This window comes from Lonchura striata, chromosome 2 (assembly GCF_050655825.1).
Source record: "Lonchura striata isolate lonStrDom1 chromosome 2, ASM5065582v1, whole genome shotgun sequence".
Lineage (NCBI taxonomy): Eukaryota > Metazoa > Chordata > Aves > Passeriformes > Estrildidae > Lonchura > Lonchura striata.
In genome coordinates this window covers 519954-537064 of record NC_140704.1, presented here as the reverse complement: position 1 = coordinate 537064, position 17111 = coordinate 519954, and the positions used below count along the sequence as shown (strand labels likewise).

Here is a 17111-nt window from a genome sequence, read left to right as displayed (position 1 = left end):
CGGGGACACGGGGACAAAGGGACACGGGGACACCGGGACACGGGGACACCGGGACACGGGGACACCGGGACACGGGGACACCGGGACACGGGGACACGGGGACAAAGGGACACGGGGACACGGGGACACGGGGACACGGGGACACCTGGATACGGGAACACAGGAACATGGGGACAAAGGGACACGGGGACAAAGGGACATGGGGACACGGGGACACGGGGACACGGGGACAAAGGGACAAAGGGACACGGGGACACCGGGACACGGGGACACGGGGACATAGGGACATGGGAACACAGGGACACAGGGACACAGGGACACAGGGACACGGGGACACGGGGACACGGGGACAAAGGGACACGGGGACACTGGGACACGGGGACACAGGGACACGGGGACATGAGGACACCTGGACACGAGGACACGAGGACACTGGGTTACCAGGACATCGGGACGCTGGGGCACATTGGTGCATGTAGACACCAAGACACCAGAATAACGTACAGTGGCACACCAAGACACTGGGACATCGGGATATGGGGACGCTGGCACACCAGGACACTGAGACACGGCGACAGTGGGACATGGGAACACGGGGCATGTGGGGCAGCAGTGCAGCATCCAGACACAGCCCCAGCTGGGTCCTGCTGGGAGCCTCCCCACCCAGCCTAAACCAGCATCAGCTCCAGTACCAGTCCCAGGTCAGCCCTTATCCTAGGCCCGATCCCGGTCTAATCCTATTCTCTATCCGATCCTAATTCCAGTCTCTGTCGTAGTTCTAGTCCCTGTCCCACTCCCAGTCCTCTCCAGTCCCAGTCTCAGCCCAGACCTCATCTAGTCCCTGTCCTGTCCAGTTGTGGTCCCAGTCTAGTCACACTCCCAGTTAAATCCTAATCCCAGTCCCCCTTCTCCCAGTCCATTCCCAGTCCAGTCTGGTCCCAGTACCAGTCTCCATCCAGTCCAAATTTTAGTTCAAGTCCAGTCCAAGTCCCGGTCCCAGCTCAAATTCCAGCTCTAGTCCACTTCCAGACCAGTCCAGTTCCTTCCCAGTCTAATGCAGTCCCAATCCACTCCCCGTCCGTTTCTGGCCCAGGTCTGGTCCCAGTCACAAAGATCCCTCCCAGTCCAGTCCGGGTCTCAGCGCTGTTCCAGTCCAGACCAATCCCAGTCCCAGCCATGGTTCTGGTCCCAGCGCCGATCCCAGTCCCACGTCAGCCCAGTCCAGTCCCAGTTCTCTTCCAGTCCTGGTGTCAGTCCCGGTCAGAGCCCAGTCCAGCCCCGAGTCCCAGAGCCAGCTCCGCGCCGTTCCAGCCCGGTCCCGGTCTAGTCCCGAGCCTGACGCTGGCCTGGACGCTCCCGGTCTCTGTCCCAGGTGCTGAAAATGGCTCCGGGCCCGGGGCCGCGACCGCCGGGACCGACCGCGGTGACCGGGACCGACCGGGGTGACCGGACCCGACTGGAGCAGCCGGACCCGAACGGCCCCGAATAGACCGACTGAACCAGCTGGTCCGGCCGGGCGGGCTCCGCCAACCGGAGCCGACCGATCCGGCCACTCCTGCCCCGACCGGCTCGACCGACCGGCTGCAAGAGGCTTCCAGCGGCCTCGAACGGACCCGAACGGGAGCGAATGGATCCGAATGGATCGACTGGGACCGACCAGACCCGATAGGACCGACCGGACACAAATGGATCCACCGGACTGACCAGATGGACCTGATCCGACAGAGCGGACCAAGCGGAGCTCAGCCGGGCCGGGCGGGGGCTGTGGGCTACGGGGGGCGGTGGGGCTGGCCGAGGCCGTGGCACAGGGGAGGCTGTGGAACTGGAGGGGCTGTGGGGCGGGGGGGGATCAAGGCCTGACCTTCATCACCCCCGCCTGCCCGTGGCCGAGTCCCGCCCCCCGGGCAGGGCGGACGATCGGGTGGGCGCTCTGTCGTGACAGACAGCCCTCTCCCGCCCCACGGCCGGGGGGCGGGGAACACCCCCAGGCGGGGCCGGCGAGCCGGGACCCCCGAGACGGGCTGATCGGACCCCAGTCCGTGTCCCCCCGCGGTCCCGGCGGCGCCCCCCGGCCCGGCTCTGCCCCCCGCACCGTGCCCCGGTCCCGCCCCGCGCCTCCCGGTTACCCCCGCCCCGCTCTCCCCCCGCAGGAAGGAACCGCCGAGCCGGCACCGGGCGCGGTTTCCCGTCGCTGCGTGAGCTGCGGGCCGAGCCCCTCCTCGAACCTCCGGAAGGACTCACCCCGGGACCCGGGAGACCCCTCTACCCCCGCCACCCCCCGCACCCCGACAGCACCCCCGTCCCGGACCCCCAGCCCCGCGACCCCCGCGACCCCCGCGACCCCCGCCCCACTCCGGGGTCGCCGTAGGAGCCTCCCCGCCGACAGCTGGGGTGAACCCCCCATCCCGCCCGGCTTCCCAGGGCGCCCCCGGGAGGGTCGCAGGGTGCACGCCCCCCTGCAGGGTTCCCCCGGGGCGCTGACCTGGGGGTCCCCGGCAGCGCCCAGCGCGTCAATGGCCGGAAGTGGGTGGAAGCAGCGGGAAATGGGGGGGGTCCCGCAGGACATCCGCCCCACGGCCGGGGGGCTGGGGCCGGCCCGGGAACCCCCCCGGGGCATCCAATCGCCCGCTGCAAAGATGGGGGGGCACAGTGTTCTGTGTCCAGGATGGGGGTCCCTGCCACCACCACGGCCCCCCAAGTGCTGTGTGTCCCCCATCAGCGTTGTGTCCTGCCGCTGGGTGTCATCGCTGTGTCCCCAGGGTGCCATGTCCACCCCAGTGCCGTGTGTACGCTCTCCCGGCGCCGTGCGTGTCCCCCCAGTTCCGTGTCCCCCGTGGGTGCCATATCCTCTTCAGTGCTGTGTCGTGGGTGCCATATCCTCTTCAGTGCTGTGTCCCCCTCTGGCTGCCGTGCGTGCCCCCCAGGGCCACATATCCCCCCCAGTTCCACGCTCCCCCCAGGGCTGCGTCCCACCCGGGTGTCATGCGTGTTCCCAAGTTCCCCGAGGGCCGTGTCCCCTCTCTGGGTGCCGTCGCTCCCCCCCCCATGGCCGCATGCCCGGGGGCCGGGGGTCACAGCGGGTTCGACGCCCTCCGCTGGGGTGGCCGGTGCGTCCCACGCGGCGCGGCGGTGGCGGTGACGGTGGCGGTGGCGGTGCCCATTGTGTGCGGGGCGGGGGCGTCGCGGCCTCGTCACCACTTCCCCGGGCAGTAGGAAGCGGGAAGCGGCCGCTCCCGGCTCAGTGGGGCCGCGATGGGGAACCTGCCGGGGGTCCTGCCCGGAGCCCCCCGCGCCTGCCCCGGCCTCGGCCTCTGCTCGCGCCCGCGCGGCCCCGCTCCCGAGGACCCCCCTGTCGCCGCTGCCCCCGCCGCTGTCACCGAGCCCCCCAGGTAGGAGCCCCGGTGGGACGGACGGGGTGGATGGGGAGGGATGGGGCGGAAAGGACGGACGGGGCACCGGGGCACCGGCACTCACCTGCCGCAGCTCCGGGCCTCGTCGGGACCCCCTCCTCCCTGGCGGGGATGTTCGCACACGGCCCGAGCCCACCGGAGACGTGTCCCGCCGTGGAGGGGACGGGGAGGCTCGCGTGGGGCGCTGGGGCAGAACACGGAGCCCGCCGGCAGCTGAGCCCTGTGCGCACTGCCCGTGGCGCCGTGACGGTGTCCCCGGCCCACGGCGCGGCCCCGGCGGCCCGTGGGACCCGCCGGGCTGCGCTGGGGCGAGCGGCCTGGGGGCACATCGGGGGACATATGGGGAGGGGTCCGTGGGGTCCAGTGGGGATGGAGGAGTGGGGACCCCATACCTCGGAGGGGCTCGGGAGGGACGGGCATGGGGCGGGGGGCCTGTCCTCCCCCCGCGGTGGCCCGGAGCCCGCTCTGACTCATGGCCATTGTTCACACTCACACGGCCCGCGCCCCCTCCATCCTCCGACCCCTCAACTCCTGATCCCTTCAACTCAGCCCCCCGTACCTTATCTCCCATTCCCTGACTCCCAGCTCAGCCCTCCATCCCGTTCCCCCGTCCCCTGATCTCCACATCCCCTGATCCCCCCAGCTCAGCCCCCCAGCCTCTGCCCCCACCCTGAGGCGCCCCCGCCCTCTGAGCCTCCCCATCCCCTGCCCCCGTTCCCTGCCACCCCCACCCCGCGCGGTGGATGCGGGGGCTCGGGACCCCCCGGCCCCCAGCAGCACCAGATGTCGGGGACGTCCCCGGTCCCCGCCGCAGCCCGGCCGCTGCTCCCTCCGCCCGGGGCCCTCCGGTCGCCATCCCCCGGGCAGGTCCCCGCGCCCGAGGGGTCCCGGGCTCAGAGCCCGGCAGCGAGTGCGGAGGGGGCATGCGTTTCTCCCCACTCCCCCGAGACCCCCGGCTGAGCCCCCGTGCCCGGCAGGTCTCAGGGGTGCCCCGTGTCGCCCCCCAGCCCGGCGCCCTCTTCCCCCGCGGAGCCGCCCCGCTTTGCCCGCCTGAAGAACTGGGAGACGGGGGGCATCAGCTACGACACGCTCTGCGCCACGGCGGGGCAGGTCCGGGCCGCGGGCACGGCTGGGGGCGCGGGGCAGGGGCACGGGCACGGGGGCACAACTATGGGGCACGGCAGTGGGGGCACGGCTGTGGGGGCACGGGCAAGGGGGCACGGCTATGGGGCACTGGCACGGGGGCACGGGCACGGGGGCACAGCTATGGGGCACGGCTGTGGGGGCACAGCTGTGGGGCACGGGGGCACGGCTGTGGGGGCACGGGCAGTGGGGCACGGCTGTGGGGGCACGGCTGTGGGGGCACAGCTGTGGGGCACGGGCATGGGGGCACGGGCAGTGGGGCACGGGCAGTGGGGCACGGCTGTGGGGCATGTCTGTGGAGCACGGCTGTGGGGCACGGGGGCACGGGCAGTGGGGCACGGGCAGTGGGGCACGGCTGTGGGGCATGTCTGTGGAGCACGGCTGTGGGGCACGGGGGCACGGGCACGGGGGCACAGCTATGGGGCACGGCAGTGGGGCACGCCTGTGGGGTGTCCGGCTGAAGGGGAGGAAGGCGGGTGGACAGCAGCGATAGCGGCAGGGGGAAGGCGGCGCAGGCTGGAGTTGCGGACTGGGGGGGGCTGCAGGACAGGAGGCAGACGGGGGGGCAAGGTCAGGGGGCAGGGCTGGGGGTGCACGTTTGTGGGGTGCCGGACGCGGGCAGGGTGTGGAAGGGGATGCAGGGACGGGGACGTGTGACCCGGGGGTCGCCTGATGACCCCCCAGGAGGTGCCCTGCTCGGGGCAGCGCTGCCTGGGGTCGCTGGTGCTGCCGCGGCCGCTGCCCGCCCCCACCCCCGAGGGGACGCGACCGCCCGAGGAGCTGCTGGAGCTGGCCCGGGACTTCATCACGCAGTACTACGTGTCCCTGCGGCGGTGAGCACGGACGGGACCCCAACAGCGGGCACGGGCACCCTGCGGCACCCACAGCCCAGCCCCAGCCCTGCCCCGGGCACCCCATGGCCCCATCTGCACCCCACAGCCTGGGCCCCCCCTGTGCCAAGGCACCCCACAGCCTCGGGGCACCCCATAGCCCCACCCCTGCCCAAAACACCTCCATATTCCTGTCCCGGGACACCCCAAAAACCCACCCCTGCCGCAAAGTACCCCCAACCCCATTCCTGCTCGGAGCACTCCACGTGCCCATCTGCACCCAGGGTACCCCCGTAGCTCCTGACATGCCCTGGGGTGCCCCATATCCCCACCTCTCCCCCAAAGCACCCCCGGATCCCCCATCCCTGCCCATCGGTGCCCCAGAGCGCCCCGCAGCCCTGCCGCCGCTTGGCCGCCCTACCCCCGAAGGCGCCGGCGTCTGGGGGTGCTGGGGGCGGTCCCGGTGTCTGCGGGCGCTGAGGGTCCCCCCGCAGGGAGAACTCGCCGGCGCACACGCAGCGGCTGCGGGAGGTGGCCGCCGCCATCGCGGCCTCGGGCTCGTACCGGCTGCGGGAGCCCGAGCTCGCCTTCGGTGCCAAGCAGGCCTGGCGGAACGCGGCGCGCTGCGTCGGCCGCATCCAGTGGAACAAGCTCCAGGTGCGGCCCCACCCGCGACCCCTCACCCGCCGCAGCCCACGGGGACCCAGCGCACCCCAGACTCCCGGGGACGCCAAACCAAAGGCAGCCCAACGCACCCCACAGGAGCCCCACCCCATCTCCCGGGTACCCACAGGGGCCAACACCCCCGCGGTCACCCCCACACCGCGGGGACCCTCAAACCGTGCCCCGTGTCCTGGGCTGACCCCACACGGCACAGAGACCCTGCCTAGCACAGGGACGCAGGGGACCCCCACTCACGGAACCCCGTCCTACGGGACCCCGGTTCCACAGGGAACTCCCGCCCCACAGAGACCCCGCGCCACCCCGGCCCCATGGGGACCCCTGTCCCAAAGGGCCTCCCGGCCTGCAGAGTCCCCCCGGGGCTCCCATCCCAGCCGCCCCGCAGGGGTCCCGCACACTCACCCTGTGCCCCCGCAGGTGTTTGATGCCCGGGACTGCGCGGGGCTGGGGGAGATGTTCAGCCTCCTCTGCTCCCACATCCAGTTCGCCACCAACCGCGGCAACATCCGGTGAGAACCCCCCCGGCGCCCCGCGGCCCCCGCGGCCGCAGGCTGCCCTGACGGCCCTCCCGGCCCCCAGGTCCGCCATCACCATCTTCCCCCCGCGGGCTCCGGGCCGCGGCGATTTCCGCATCTGGAACCCGCAGCTGATCCGCTACGCGGGCTATCGGCAGCCCGACGGCTCCGTGCGGGGCGACCCTGCCAACGTGGACATCACCGAGGTGGGGGCACCCTGCGCCCCCAGGCCTCCTCACCACCTCCCCATCCCTGCTCTATTCCCTCTCCATCCCCGCCTCAGTCTTCCCTCCACGCCGCCCTCCATTCCCCCTTCATCTCTCTTCCCTCTCCCTCCTCACGCTGCTCCATCCCCCTCTCCATCTGCCCCATCCCCTTCATCTCCCCCCAATGCGTGCGGCCCCAAACACCTCCTGGGCCGCCCCTGACGCTGTGCCCCCCAGCTCTGCATCCAGCACGGCTGGACCCCCGGGGGGGGCCGCTTCGACGTGCTGCCGCTGCTGCTGCAGAGCCCCGACGAGTCCCCCGAGCTCTTCCCGCTGCCCCCGGAGCTGGTCCTGGAGGTGCCGCTGCACCACCCCACGTGAGTGGGGCTGCGACCCCCGGAATCTCTCTGGCCGTGGGACTCTCCCGGGGGTCTGGCCTGGAGTCCCAGGGGTCACCCCTGGGGAGGGATCTGAGAGGGGATGGAGCCTGGGGAACCGCGCTGGGGAACGGAGCAGCCGTGGGTCTGACCCCATCCCTGGCGGATCCTGGAACGCCGGCTCCTCCTGGGGTTGCTGCCCCCCTCCTGGGCTGGCTTCTGGGCTTCTGGAACACCGGGGTGCTGACCCTGGCCCTGACGGAGCCATCGCTGTGCTGACCCTCCCTGGGTGGGATGCGGGCGGGACGGGGGCTGCGGGGCCGGTGTGGGCGTGTGAGGGCGCGGCCACAGCCCCCGTGCCCGCAGGCTGGAGTGGTTCTCGGAGCTGGGGCTGCGCTGGCACGCGCTGCCGGCCGTGGCCAACCTGCTGCTGGAGATCGGGGGGCTCGAGTTCCCCGCGGCGCCCTTCAACGGCTGGTACATGGGCACCGAGATCGGCTCCCGGAACCTCTGCGACCGCCACCGCTACAACGTGCTGCCCGTGAGCCCCCGGCCCCGCGGGACCGCACGGGGACCCCGGGGCTGCACTGGGACCCCGGGACTGCACTGGGACCCCGGGACTGCATTGGGACCCCGGGACTGCACTGGGACACTGGGACTTCATTGGGACCCCCGGGACTGCACTGGGACCCCGGGACTGCACTGGGACCCCGGGACTGCATTGGCACCCCCGGGACTGCACTGGGACCCCGGGACTGCACTGGGACCCCCGGGCTGCATTGGGACCCCGGGAATGCACTGGGACCCCGGGAATGCATTGGGACCCCGGGACTGCATTGGGACCCCGGGACAGGACTGGGACCCCGGGACTGCACTGGGACCCCCGGGACTGCACTGGGACCCCCGGGACTGCACTGGGACCCCCGGGGCTGCACCGGGACCCCGGGGACTGCACTGGGACCCCACAGGGATGGCGCTGGGACTCCGCTGGGGTCCCCCCAGGAGCCCTCCTGGGAGCCCCCAAGATTTCCCGTGGGATCCACACTGGGCCCTCTCCGGAGCCCCCCAGCGACCCCCACTGGGACCACGCTGGGACCCCATTCGGGCCCATCCAGGGACCCTCATCAGAACCCCCTGAGACCCCCCACCATGACCATGCCTGGATCACTCCTGGGACCTCCCCCAGAATCCCCCCTTTAGTACCCTGAACACCACCAGGACCCCACCCGGGACCCCTCGGGGACCCCCTGTCTGACCCCCGTGCCAACCCTGCCCTGCTGACCCCCGTAGGAGGTGGCCCAGCGCATGGGGCTGGACACAGGAACCAGCTCGTCCCTCTGGAAGGACCGGGCAGCAGTGGAGGTGAACGTGGCCGTGCTGCACAGCTTCCAGGTGGGACCCCTGTGGGACCCCCAGCACCGGGACCCCCACCCTGCTGGGATCCCCCATGCCAGGAATTCCCCATGGCCAGGACCCCCACCCTGCTGGGATCCCCCATGCCAGGAATTCCCCACGGCCGGGACCCCCTTACCAGGACACTCTGAGTGCTGGGACCCCCACCCTGCTGGGATCCCCCGTGCCAGGAACTCCCCATGGCTGGGACCCCCTTACCGGGACACTCTGAGTGCTGGGAGCCCCACACTGCCGGGCCACAGGAACCCCAAATCCCTGTGCCCCCTGTCCCCGTAGGTAGCCCAGGTTTCCATTGCCCCCCGTCCCCACAGGTAGCCCAGGTTTCCATTACCCCCCATCCCCGCAGGTGGCCCAGGTGACCATTGCCCCCTGTCCCCAAAGGTAGCCCAGGTTTCCATTGCCCCCCATCCCCAAAGGTGGCCCAGGTGACCATCGTGGACCACCACGCGGCCACCGAGTCCTTCATGAAGCACCTGGCGGCAGAGGGGCAGGCGCGGGGCGGGTGTCCCGCAGACTGGGCCTGGATCGTGCCCCCGCTCTCGGGCAGCCTCACACCTGTGTTCCACCAGGAGATGGTCAACTACCACCTGAGCCCCACCTTCCGCTACCAGGTGGGACCCCCGCCCCACAGACCCTGCCCCACCGCCCTCTGCATGCCCTGGCTCTGGGCTTGGACCCACACGTCCCGCCCCACACGTCCTGCCCCACGGCTCCCCAGCCCCTCTGCCCCCTCCCTGCTGGAGGTGTACTGAGCCCCCGGGACCCCCCAGGACTTTCTGGGACCGCCCTGGGCACCGCTGATCCCTGCAGGACCCCCAACCCTCTGCATCCCCTCCACCGGCACCAACCCCACGGCTGCACCCGGGGCACCCCACAGCAGGACCCCCAACCCTCTGCATCCCCTCTACCGGCACCTACCCCACGGCTGCCCCCAGGACACCCCACAGCAGGACCCCCAACCCTCTGCATCCCCTCCACCGGCACCAACCCCACGGCTGCCCCCAGGACACCCCACAGCAGCCCCCGAGCATCCCTGGGACGCCCCCAGCACCCAGCTGGGCTCTCCCTCAGCTCCTCCGGGAGCTTTCCAGCCCCCCACGAGCCCTCACGACCCCCAGTGCTCCCCAAGACCCCCAGGTCACATTCCGGTCCAGCCCCACAGACCCCTGACCCCTCTTCCCCAGAGACGACACCCCCCACTCCACAATCGCACACACCCCCAACCCCTGTGCCCCACAACTGCCCCAGCACCATCCCTGTGCCCCACAACTGCCCCCCTCAGCCCCTGTGCCCCAGCACCCCCCTGTGCCCCACAACTGCCCCAGCACCATCCCTGTGCCCCACAACTGCCCCAGCACCGCCCCTGTGCCCCACAACTGCCCCAGCACCGCCCCTGTGCCCCACAACCGCCCCCCTCAGCCCCTGTACCCCAGCACCCCCCTGTGCCCCACAACTGCCCCAGCACCCCCCTGTGCCCCACAACTGCCCCAGCACCGCCCCTGTGCCCCACAACTGCCCCAGCACCGCCCCTGTGCCCCACAACTGCCCCCCTCAGCCCCTGTACCCCAGCACCCCCCTGTGCCCCACAACTGCCCCAGCACCCCCCTGTGCCCCACAACTGCCCCAGCACCCCCTGTGCCCCACAACTGCCCCAGCACCCCCTGTGCCCCACAGCCGGACGCCTGGAAGGTTTACGTCTCCAAGGGCACCACTGTCACCCGGAGAAAGACCTTCAAGGAAGTGGCCAAGTAGGTGAACGCCGTGATCCGGGGGGTCCGGGAGGTCCGGGATACCCTGGGAATGCCCCGCTGATCCCGCGGGGATGCCGCAGCGCTGTGAAGATCTCGGCCAAGCTCATGGGACACGTGATGGCGCGGCGGGTCAAGGCCACCATCCTCTACGCCACGGAGACCGGGAAGTCACGGACCTACGCCTGGAATCTGTGCCAGCTCTTCCGCCGGGCGTTTGATCCCAAGGTTGGAGGAGAAAGGGGCAGAGCTGGGGCAGCTCCGCTCACCCACCACCCCTGGGGCCAAGTGCCCTGAGGTGGGGGTTTGGGTGAGGGGAGACACCTGGTGCTGTTCCTGGAGGGATCCTAGTCCTGGAATTCCATGAAGGTGCTGTGCATGGATGAGTATGATGTGGTGGCCCTGGAGCACGAGACCCTGGTCTTGGTGGTCACCAGCACATTTGGGAACGGGGACCCTCCAGAATGTGCTGAGGTAGGGATGGGCTGGGATGGGATGGGATGGGATGGGATGGGATGGGATGGGATGGGATGGGATGGGATGGGATGGGATGGGATGGGATTGAGGCTGGAGATGGGAGGGATTGCAGATGGAGATGGGGTGAGGATGGGTGGGGATGGGATGTGGGGGTGACATCCTGCCCCCCACAGAGCTTCTCCAAGGCCCTGATGGAGATGACATCGCCCTACACCGGCACCTCCCAGGCGGAGCCGCCCATGTGAGCACCCCGGGGGTCCTGGGGGGTCCCCGCTGGGCCTGGGGCAGGATCCCCCCTGACCCCCCTCACCCTCCTAAACTCTCAGGAGCTACAAGCTGCGGTTCAACAGCGTCTCCCAGTCCGACCAGCTCGTGTCCTCCTGGAAGAAGAAGCGGCGGCAGCTGAGCAACACAGACAGTGCGGGAACCTTGGGAGCCCTGCGGTACCGAGGCCACGGGGCACGGCATGGGCACGGGATGGGCATGGCATGGGCACGGGATGGGCATGGCCACAGGGACAGGGCATGGCCATGGGGACAGGGCACACAGCCATGGGGATGGGCACGGCATGGGCATGGGATGGGCATGGCCACAGGGACAGGGCATGGCCATGGGGACAGGGCACACAGCCATGGGGATGGGCACGGGATGGGCACGGCCACAGGGACAGGATGGGCACGGGATGGGCACGGGATGGGCACCGCAGCCTGGGCATGTCGGAAGTCCTGCAGTACCCAGGCCGCAGGGATGGCCACAGCCACGGGAACAGGGATGGGGCCGGGCTCCTTGCCCGGGCACGCTGCCCTGCTGGGGCGGGGGGTGCCCCATACCGGGGCTCACACCAGCACGCACCCCCCTCTCCCCCAGGTTCGCGGTGTTCGGGCTGGGGTCCCGGGCGTACCCCCACTTCTGTGCCTTTGCGCGGGCCGTGGACACGCGGCTGGAGGAGCTGGGCGGGGAGCGGGTGCTGCCCCTGGGCGAGGGTGACGAGCTGTGCGCCCAGGAGGAGTCGTTCCGCACCTGGGCACGCCAGGTGTTCCAGGTACGGGGGCTGGGGGGCCCTCAGGAGCCGCCCTGCACCTGGGCACGCCCGGCGTTCAGGTACCAGGGCTGGGGGCACCCACAGGCCCCCGCGCTTGGCACCCACCGCCCCCCGTACCCCCAGGCTGCCTGCGAGACATTCTGCGTGGGGGACGGGGCCGCGGGGGCCGAGGAGCTGTTCGCCCCGCCGCAGGGCTGGAAGCGCCAGAGGCACCGGCTGGTGCCACAGCCCCAGGCCACCGAGACTCTGGCCGGTACCGACTCCTCCGGGACCCCCCGACCCCCGGGTCACCCCCGCCTCTCACTGACACCTACCCCCTGGGCTCCCCGGGACACCCCCCGAGCTCCCTGTGGGATCCCCGCACCCACAGCTCTGTGGGGTGAGCCCCCAGCCCCCCAGGGACCCCTCCAGCCCCCTCATGACCTCCCAAGACCCTTTGGTTCCCCCAGCCCCCCTGCCCCTCCATGCGCCCCCAAACCCCCGTTCCTCCCCAGCCCCTCCGTGTCCCCTCATTATCATCGGGTCCCTCCCGTCCCTACCTGCACCCCTGTGTCCCCTCGTGTCCCCCCCGTGTCCCCAGCCTCCCCATGCCCTTCTGTGCCTCCCCAGCCCCCCGTGCCCTCCTCACCCCCCATGACCCCCGGTCTCGCGTGTCCCCCGGTCCTCGGTACCTTCCCACGCGTGCCATGCCCCCAGCTCCCCCATGACCCCCCGCGCCCCCCAGGACTGTCCCAGCTGCACAAGCGCCAGGTGTTCCCCTGCTCGGTGCTGGCTGTGGAGAACCTGCAGAGCGAGGAGTCCAGGTGAGATCTCCCCGCACAGGGATCCCCACCTCGGCCCGCGCCCACCCCCGGGATCTCCCGTCCCCCTCCACTCCCCACATCCGCGGGACGCCCCCACTGCCGGGACCCCCGGGGCCGCTTTCCCCCGTGTCAGCCCCGCCCCGTCCCCCGCTGACCCCCTGCCCCCAGCCGGCAGACGCTGCTGGTGCGGGTGGGCTGCGCGGAGCAGGGCGGGCTGCGCCACCTGCCCGGGGACCACCTGGGCGTGTTCCCCGCCAACCGCGAGGAGCTGGTGCGGGGCGTCCTGGAGCGCGTGGAGGATCCGCCGCCCCCCGAGCAGCCCCTGGCGCTGGAGAGCCGCGACGGGGACCCCGCCGGTACGGGGGACACGGGGGACTGCGGGGAAACGGGGGATTGGGGGGACACGCGGGATGGGGGGGACACGGGAGATTGGGGGGACACGCGGGATGGGGGGGACACGGGAGATTGGGGGGACACGGGGGATGGGGGGGACACGGGGGATTGGGGGGACACGGGGGATGGGGGGGACACGGGGGATGGGGGGGACACGGGGGATTGGGGGGACACGGGGGATGGGGGGGACACGGGGGGACTGGGGGGACACGGGAGATTGGGGGGACACGGGGGATGGGGGGGACACGGGGCATGGGGGGGGACACGGGGGATTGGGGGGACACGGGAGATTGGGGGGACACGGGGGATGGGGGGGGACACGGGGGATTGGGGGGAACTCAATCACAGCGGGGTAGTGGAGACTCCGCTGGTACTGGAGGGGGACAGGAGGGGGTCCCGGACTCCTCCGGTACCGGAGGGGGACCGCGGGAAGATGGGGAGGGGCTGAGGCTTGGGAAGAGAAAGGGGAAAGGGAAGAAATCGGGGCAGGGGAAGTGAGAGGAAGGGGCTGGGAAAAGGAATGGGAAGGGACTGAGGAAGAGGAGGACAAAGGGGTTAGCGCCTGGGGCGCGGGAGGAAGAAGGAAAAGAGGAAGGGCCTTGGGAAGGATGCAGGACAGAACTGAGCGCCACGATCCCCCCCATCCCCAGGCGGGCCCAGCCCCGGGCCCTGCTGGGTGCTGCAGCCCCGGCTGCCCCCCTGCACCCTGGCCCAGGCTCTCACCTTCTACCTGGACGTGGCGGCGCCCCCGACCCCGCAGTTCCTGCAGCTCCTGGGCTCGCTGGCGCGGGACCCCGCGGAGCGGGAGCGGCTCCAGCGCCTGGCGCAGGTGAGGGGGGGGCACCGCCCGCAGAGGGGCTGGGGGTGCCGGGATACTGGGGTGCCGGCCCCCCCGTCCGGCTGGGACGCCGGGATGCCAGTTACCTCGCAGTCGGGATGCTGGGATGCTGCTCCCCGCGCCGGGCTGGGCGCTGGTCCCCTCGGGCTGCTGCCAGGCACTGGGTTCCCCGGCGCCGTTCGGGGTCCCCTCTGTGCCAGCCCCGTGCCCGCAGGACGCGCGGCTCTACGAGGAGTGGAAGTGGTTCCGGTGCCCGACGCTGCCGGAGGTGCTGGCCGAGTTCCCGTCCGTGGCTCTGCCGGCCGCGCTGCTGCTCTCCCAGCTCCCGCTGCTCCAGCCCCGCTACTACTCCATCAGCTCCGCGCCCGGCGCGCACCCGGGCGAGATCCACCTCACCGTGGCCGTCGTCACCTACCACAGCGAGAGTGAGCGGGGATGGGGACGGGCGGTGGGCACCTCCAGGGCATCCCCGGGGCTCCAGGGCGCCTCCAGCTCATCTCCAGGGTTTCCAGAATATCTCCAGTGTCCCCAGAGCATCTTCGAGCGCCCGGCCCGGGCGCGGAGGAGTCCCCAGCCCCTGCGGGGGGCTCTGTGAGGGGCTGCCTCCGGGAGTGCCACCCGCCCCAGCCCCACCGGCCCTCTCTGGTCCCCACAGACGGGCAGGGTCCCCTCCACTACGGCGTCTGCTCCACGTGGCTGGCGCGGCTGCAGCCGGGGGACACAGTGCCGGCCTTCATCCGGGGGTAAGGGGTCACCGTCCTGCCACGCGTCCCCTGCCTGCCCTCCCTGTCCCCGCGCCTGCCATCCCTGTCTGTCCCCCTCAACTGCTCCCCTACACATCCCCTGACCCACCCCGCCCCATTTCCCGACGGCCCCAGGCGGGGCTGGGCTCAAGCCCCCCCCAGGTGACCCCCAATTCTGCAGGGCCCCCTCGTTCCGGCTGCCGCCCGCCCCCGACACCCCCTGCATCCTCGTGGGCCCCGGCACCGGCGTCGCGCCCTTCCGCAGCTTCTGGCAGCACCGGCTGCACCTGCTGCGCACCGGAGGTGGGGACAGGGACACGGCGACACGGGGACACGGGGACATGGGGACACGGGGACACGGGGACATGGGGACACGGGGACATGGGGACACGGGGACACGGGGGACAAGGGGACACGGGGACATGGGGGACAAGGGGACACGGGGACATGGGGGACACGGGGACACAGGGACACAGGGACATGGGGACATGGGGACACGGGGGACAAGGGGACACGGGGACATGGGGGACACGGGGACATGGGGACACGGGGACATGGGGACACGGGGACATGGGGGACACAGGGACATGGGGACATGGGGGACATGGGGGACACAGGGACATGGGGACACAGGGGACATGGGGACATGGGGGTGGGGTACAGGTGCCATAGGGGACCAGGGAGAAGGGGATGGAGAAATAGTGACACGGGGATGAGGGGACAGATGGTTGGGAGGACGTGGGGATGGGGACAGGGAGCTGGGGATGGGAGGGATGGGAGGGATGCAGAGAGGTGGGGAACATGGTGACATGGGCACACGAGAACACGGTGGCACTGGGATGTAGGACAAGAGACATGGCAGCAGTGACGAAGGGGCTGGGGACATGGGGAAGGGGCTGGGGACTGGGGATGTGGGGACGGGGGCTGCAGGGCAGGGGCGAGCGGGGCTGTGGGGACACGAGGACACTGTCCCCTGCAGGTGGCCCCCTGGGCCCCATGGTGCTGGTGTTCGGGTGCCGCTCGCCCGCCCTGGACCACATTTACCGCGAGGAGATGGAGGAGGCGCGGCAGCAGGGCGCCCTCAGCCAGGTGCTCACGGCCTTCTCCCGCGAGCCCGGGAGCCCCAAGGTGTGACGGGGACAGCGGGGACAGCGCTGGGGACTGGGATGGGGACGGAACGGGGACAGGCTGGGACGGGCACGGCGCTGGGGACAGGGACGAGGTGAGAAGGAAATGAAGGGGGCGGGCGTTGCTGGGGGACACAGCCAGAGCTGGGGGTGAGGGGCTGGGACACAGACAGGGACAGGGACAGCGCACAAAGGGTCAGGGCGCGGGTGGGGGCCTGGGGACAGGCCGGCTGCGTGCAGGATGCCAAGGTCCCCGTGTGTCCCCAGACGTACGTGCAGGACGTGCTGCGGGCACAGCTGGCGGCCGAGGTGCACCAGGTGCTGTGCCAGCGCGGGGGCCACATGTACGTGTGCGGGGACGTCACCATGGCCACCGAGGTGCTGCAGACCGTGCAGCACATCCTGGCCCAGGAAGGCGGCATGACCCTGGGGCAGGCGGGGGACGTCATCAGCGAGCTGAGGGTAAGGGCTGCGACCCGGGACAGCACGGGGGACACCCCCGGGCTGCGACCCGGGACAGCACGGGGGACACCCCCGGGGTGGGACCCGGGACAGCACGGGGGACACAGCCCGGGCTGGGACCCGGGACAGCACGGGGGACAAGCCCGGGGTGGGACCCGGGACAGCACGGGGGACACAGCCCGGGGTGGGACCCGGGACAGCACGGGGGACACCCCCGGGGTAGGACCCGGGACAGCACGGGGGACACAGCCCGGGGTGGGACCCGGGACAGCACGGGGGACACAGCCCGGGCTGCGACCCGGGACAGCACGGGGGATACAGCCCGGGCTGGGACCCGGGACAGCACGGGGGACACAGCCCGGGGTGGGACCCGGGACAGCACGGGGGACACAGCCCGGGGGACACAGCCCGGGGTGGGACCCGGGACAGCACGGGGGACACCCCCGGGGTGGGACCCGGGACAGCACGGGGGACACCCCCGGGGTGTGCCCCGGCCCTGACTCGCGTCCCGCAGGACAAGAACCGCTACCACGAGGACATCTTCGGGCTGACGTTCCGCACGCAGGAGGTGGCCCTGCGCATCCGCAGCCAGTCCTTCTCCCTGCAGGAGCGGCGCCCGCCGGGCCCGGTGCCCTGAGCGGGGACGGGGACAGGGCACCCCTGCGGCTGTGCCCCCTCCCACCACCCCCAGTAAAGGTTTAGTTTTGATACCCCCGGCCCGACACTTCGGCTCCTGCGGTGGCACCGGGGCACGGGAGGTGGCACAGGGAAGGGTGGGCTTTGTGACACCTCTGGGTGGCCACGCTCCAGCCACGAGGGGTGGGAGACGGGGGGCAAAAGGAGGCAGCCACGCTCCTGTGGCTCTGAGGGGTGGGAAACGCGGGGAGGGCTGTGGCCCTGCGG

The 17111-nt window shown here is 71.4% G+C and overlaps 1 protein-coding gene across 2 annotated transcripts; it reads left to right on the top strand.

The window, feature by feature from the left end:
- The first annotated feature begins 2398 nt into the window (after nt 1-2398).
- NOS3 (nitric oxide synthase 3) lies at nt 2399-16919 on the top strand. 2 transcript variants are annotated; one of them, XM_085572862.1, is made up of 26 exons: nt 2399-3389; nt 4388-4520; nt 5238-5386; nt 5878-6040; nt 6482-6573; nt 6644-6785; nt 7023-7162; nt 7529-7703; nt 8453-8554; nt 8992-9186; nt 10250-10323; nt 10407-10551; nt 10693-10797; nt 10974-11041; nt 11127-11243; nt 11668-11842; nt 11966-12095; nt 12567-12645; nt 12814-13001; nt 13689-13867; nt 14091-14301; nt 14532-14619; nt 14801-14922; nt 15599-15747; nt 16014-16208; nt 16723-16919. In XM_085572862.1, exons 1-26 carry the CDS (start codon nt 3253-3255, stop codon nt 16843-16845), a joined length of 3576 nt encoding a protein of 1191 aa, XP_085428988.1. In that variant the 5' UTR covers nt 2399-3252; the 3' UTR covers nt 16846-16919. The 2 variants fall into 2 exon arrangements, with proteins under 2 accessions (XP_085428988.1, XP_085428989.1); XM_085572863.1 differs by having other exon boundaries at nt 2400-3389; nt 4418-4520.
- Nucleotides 16920-17111: the final 192 nt, after the last annotated feature.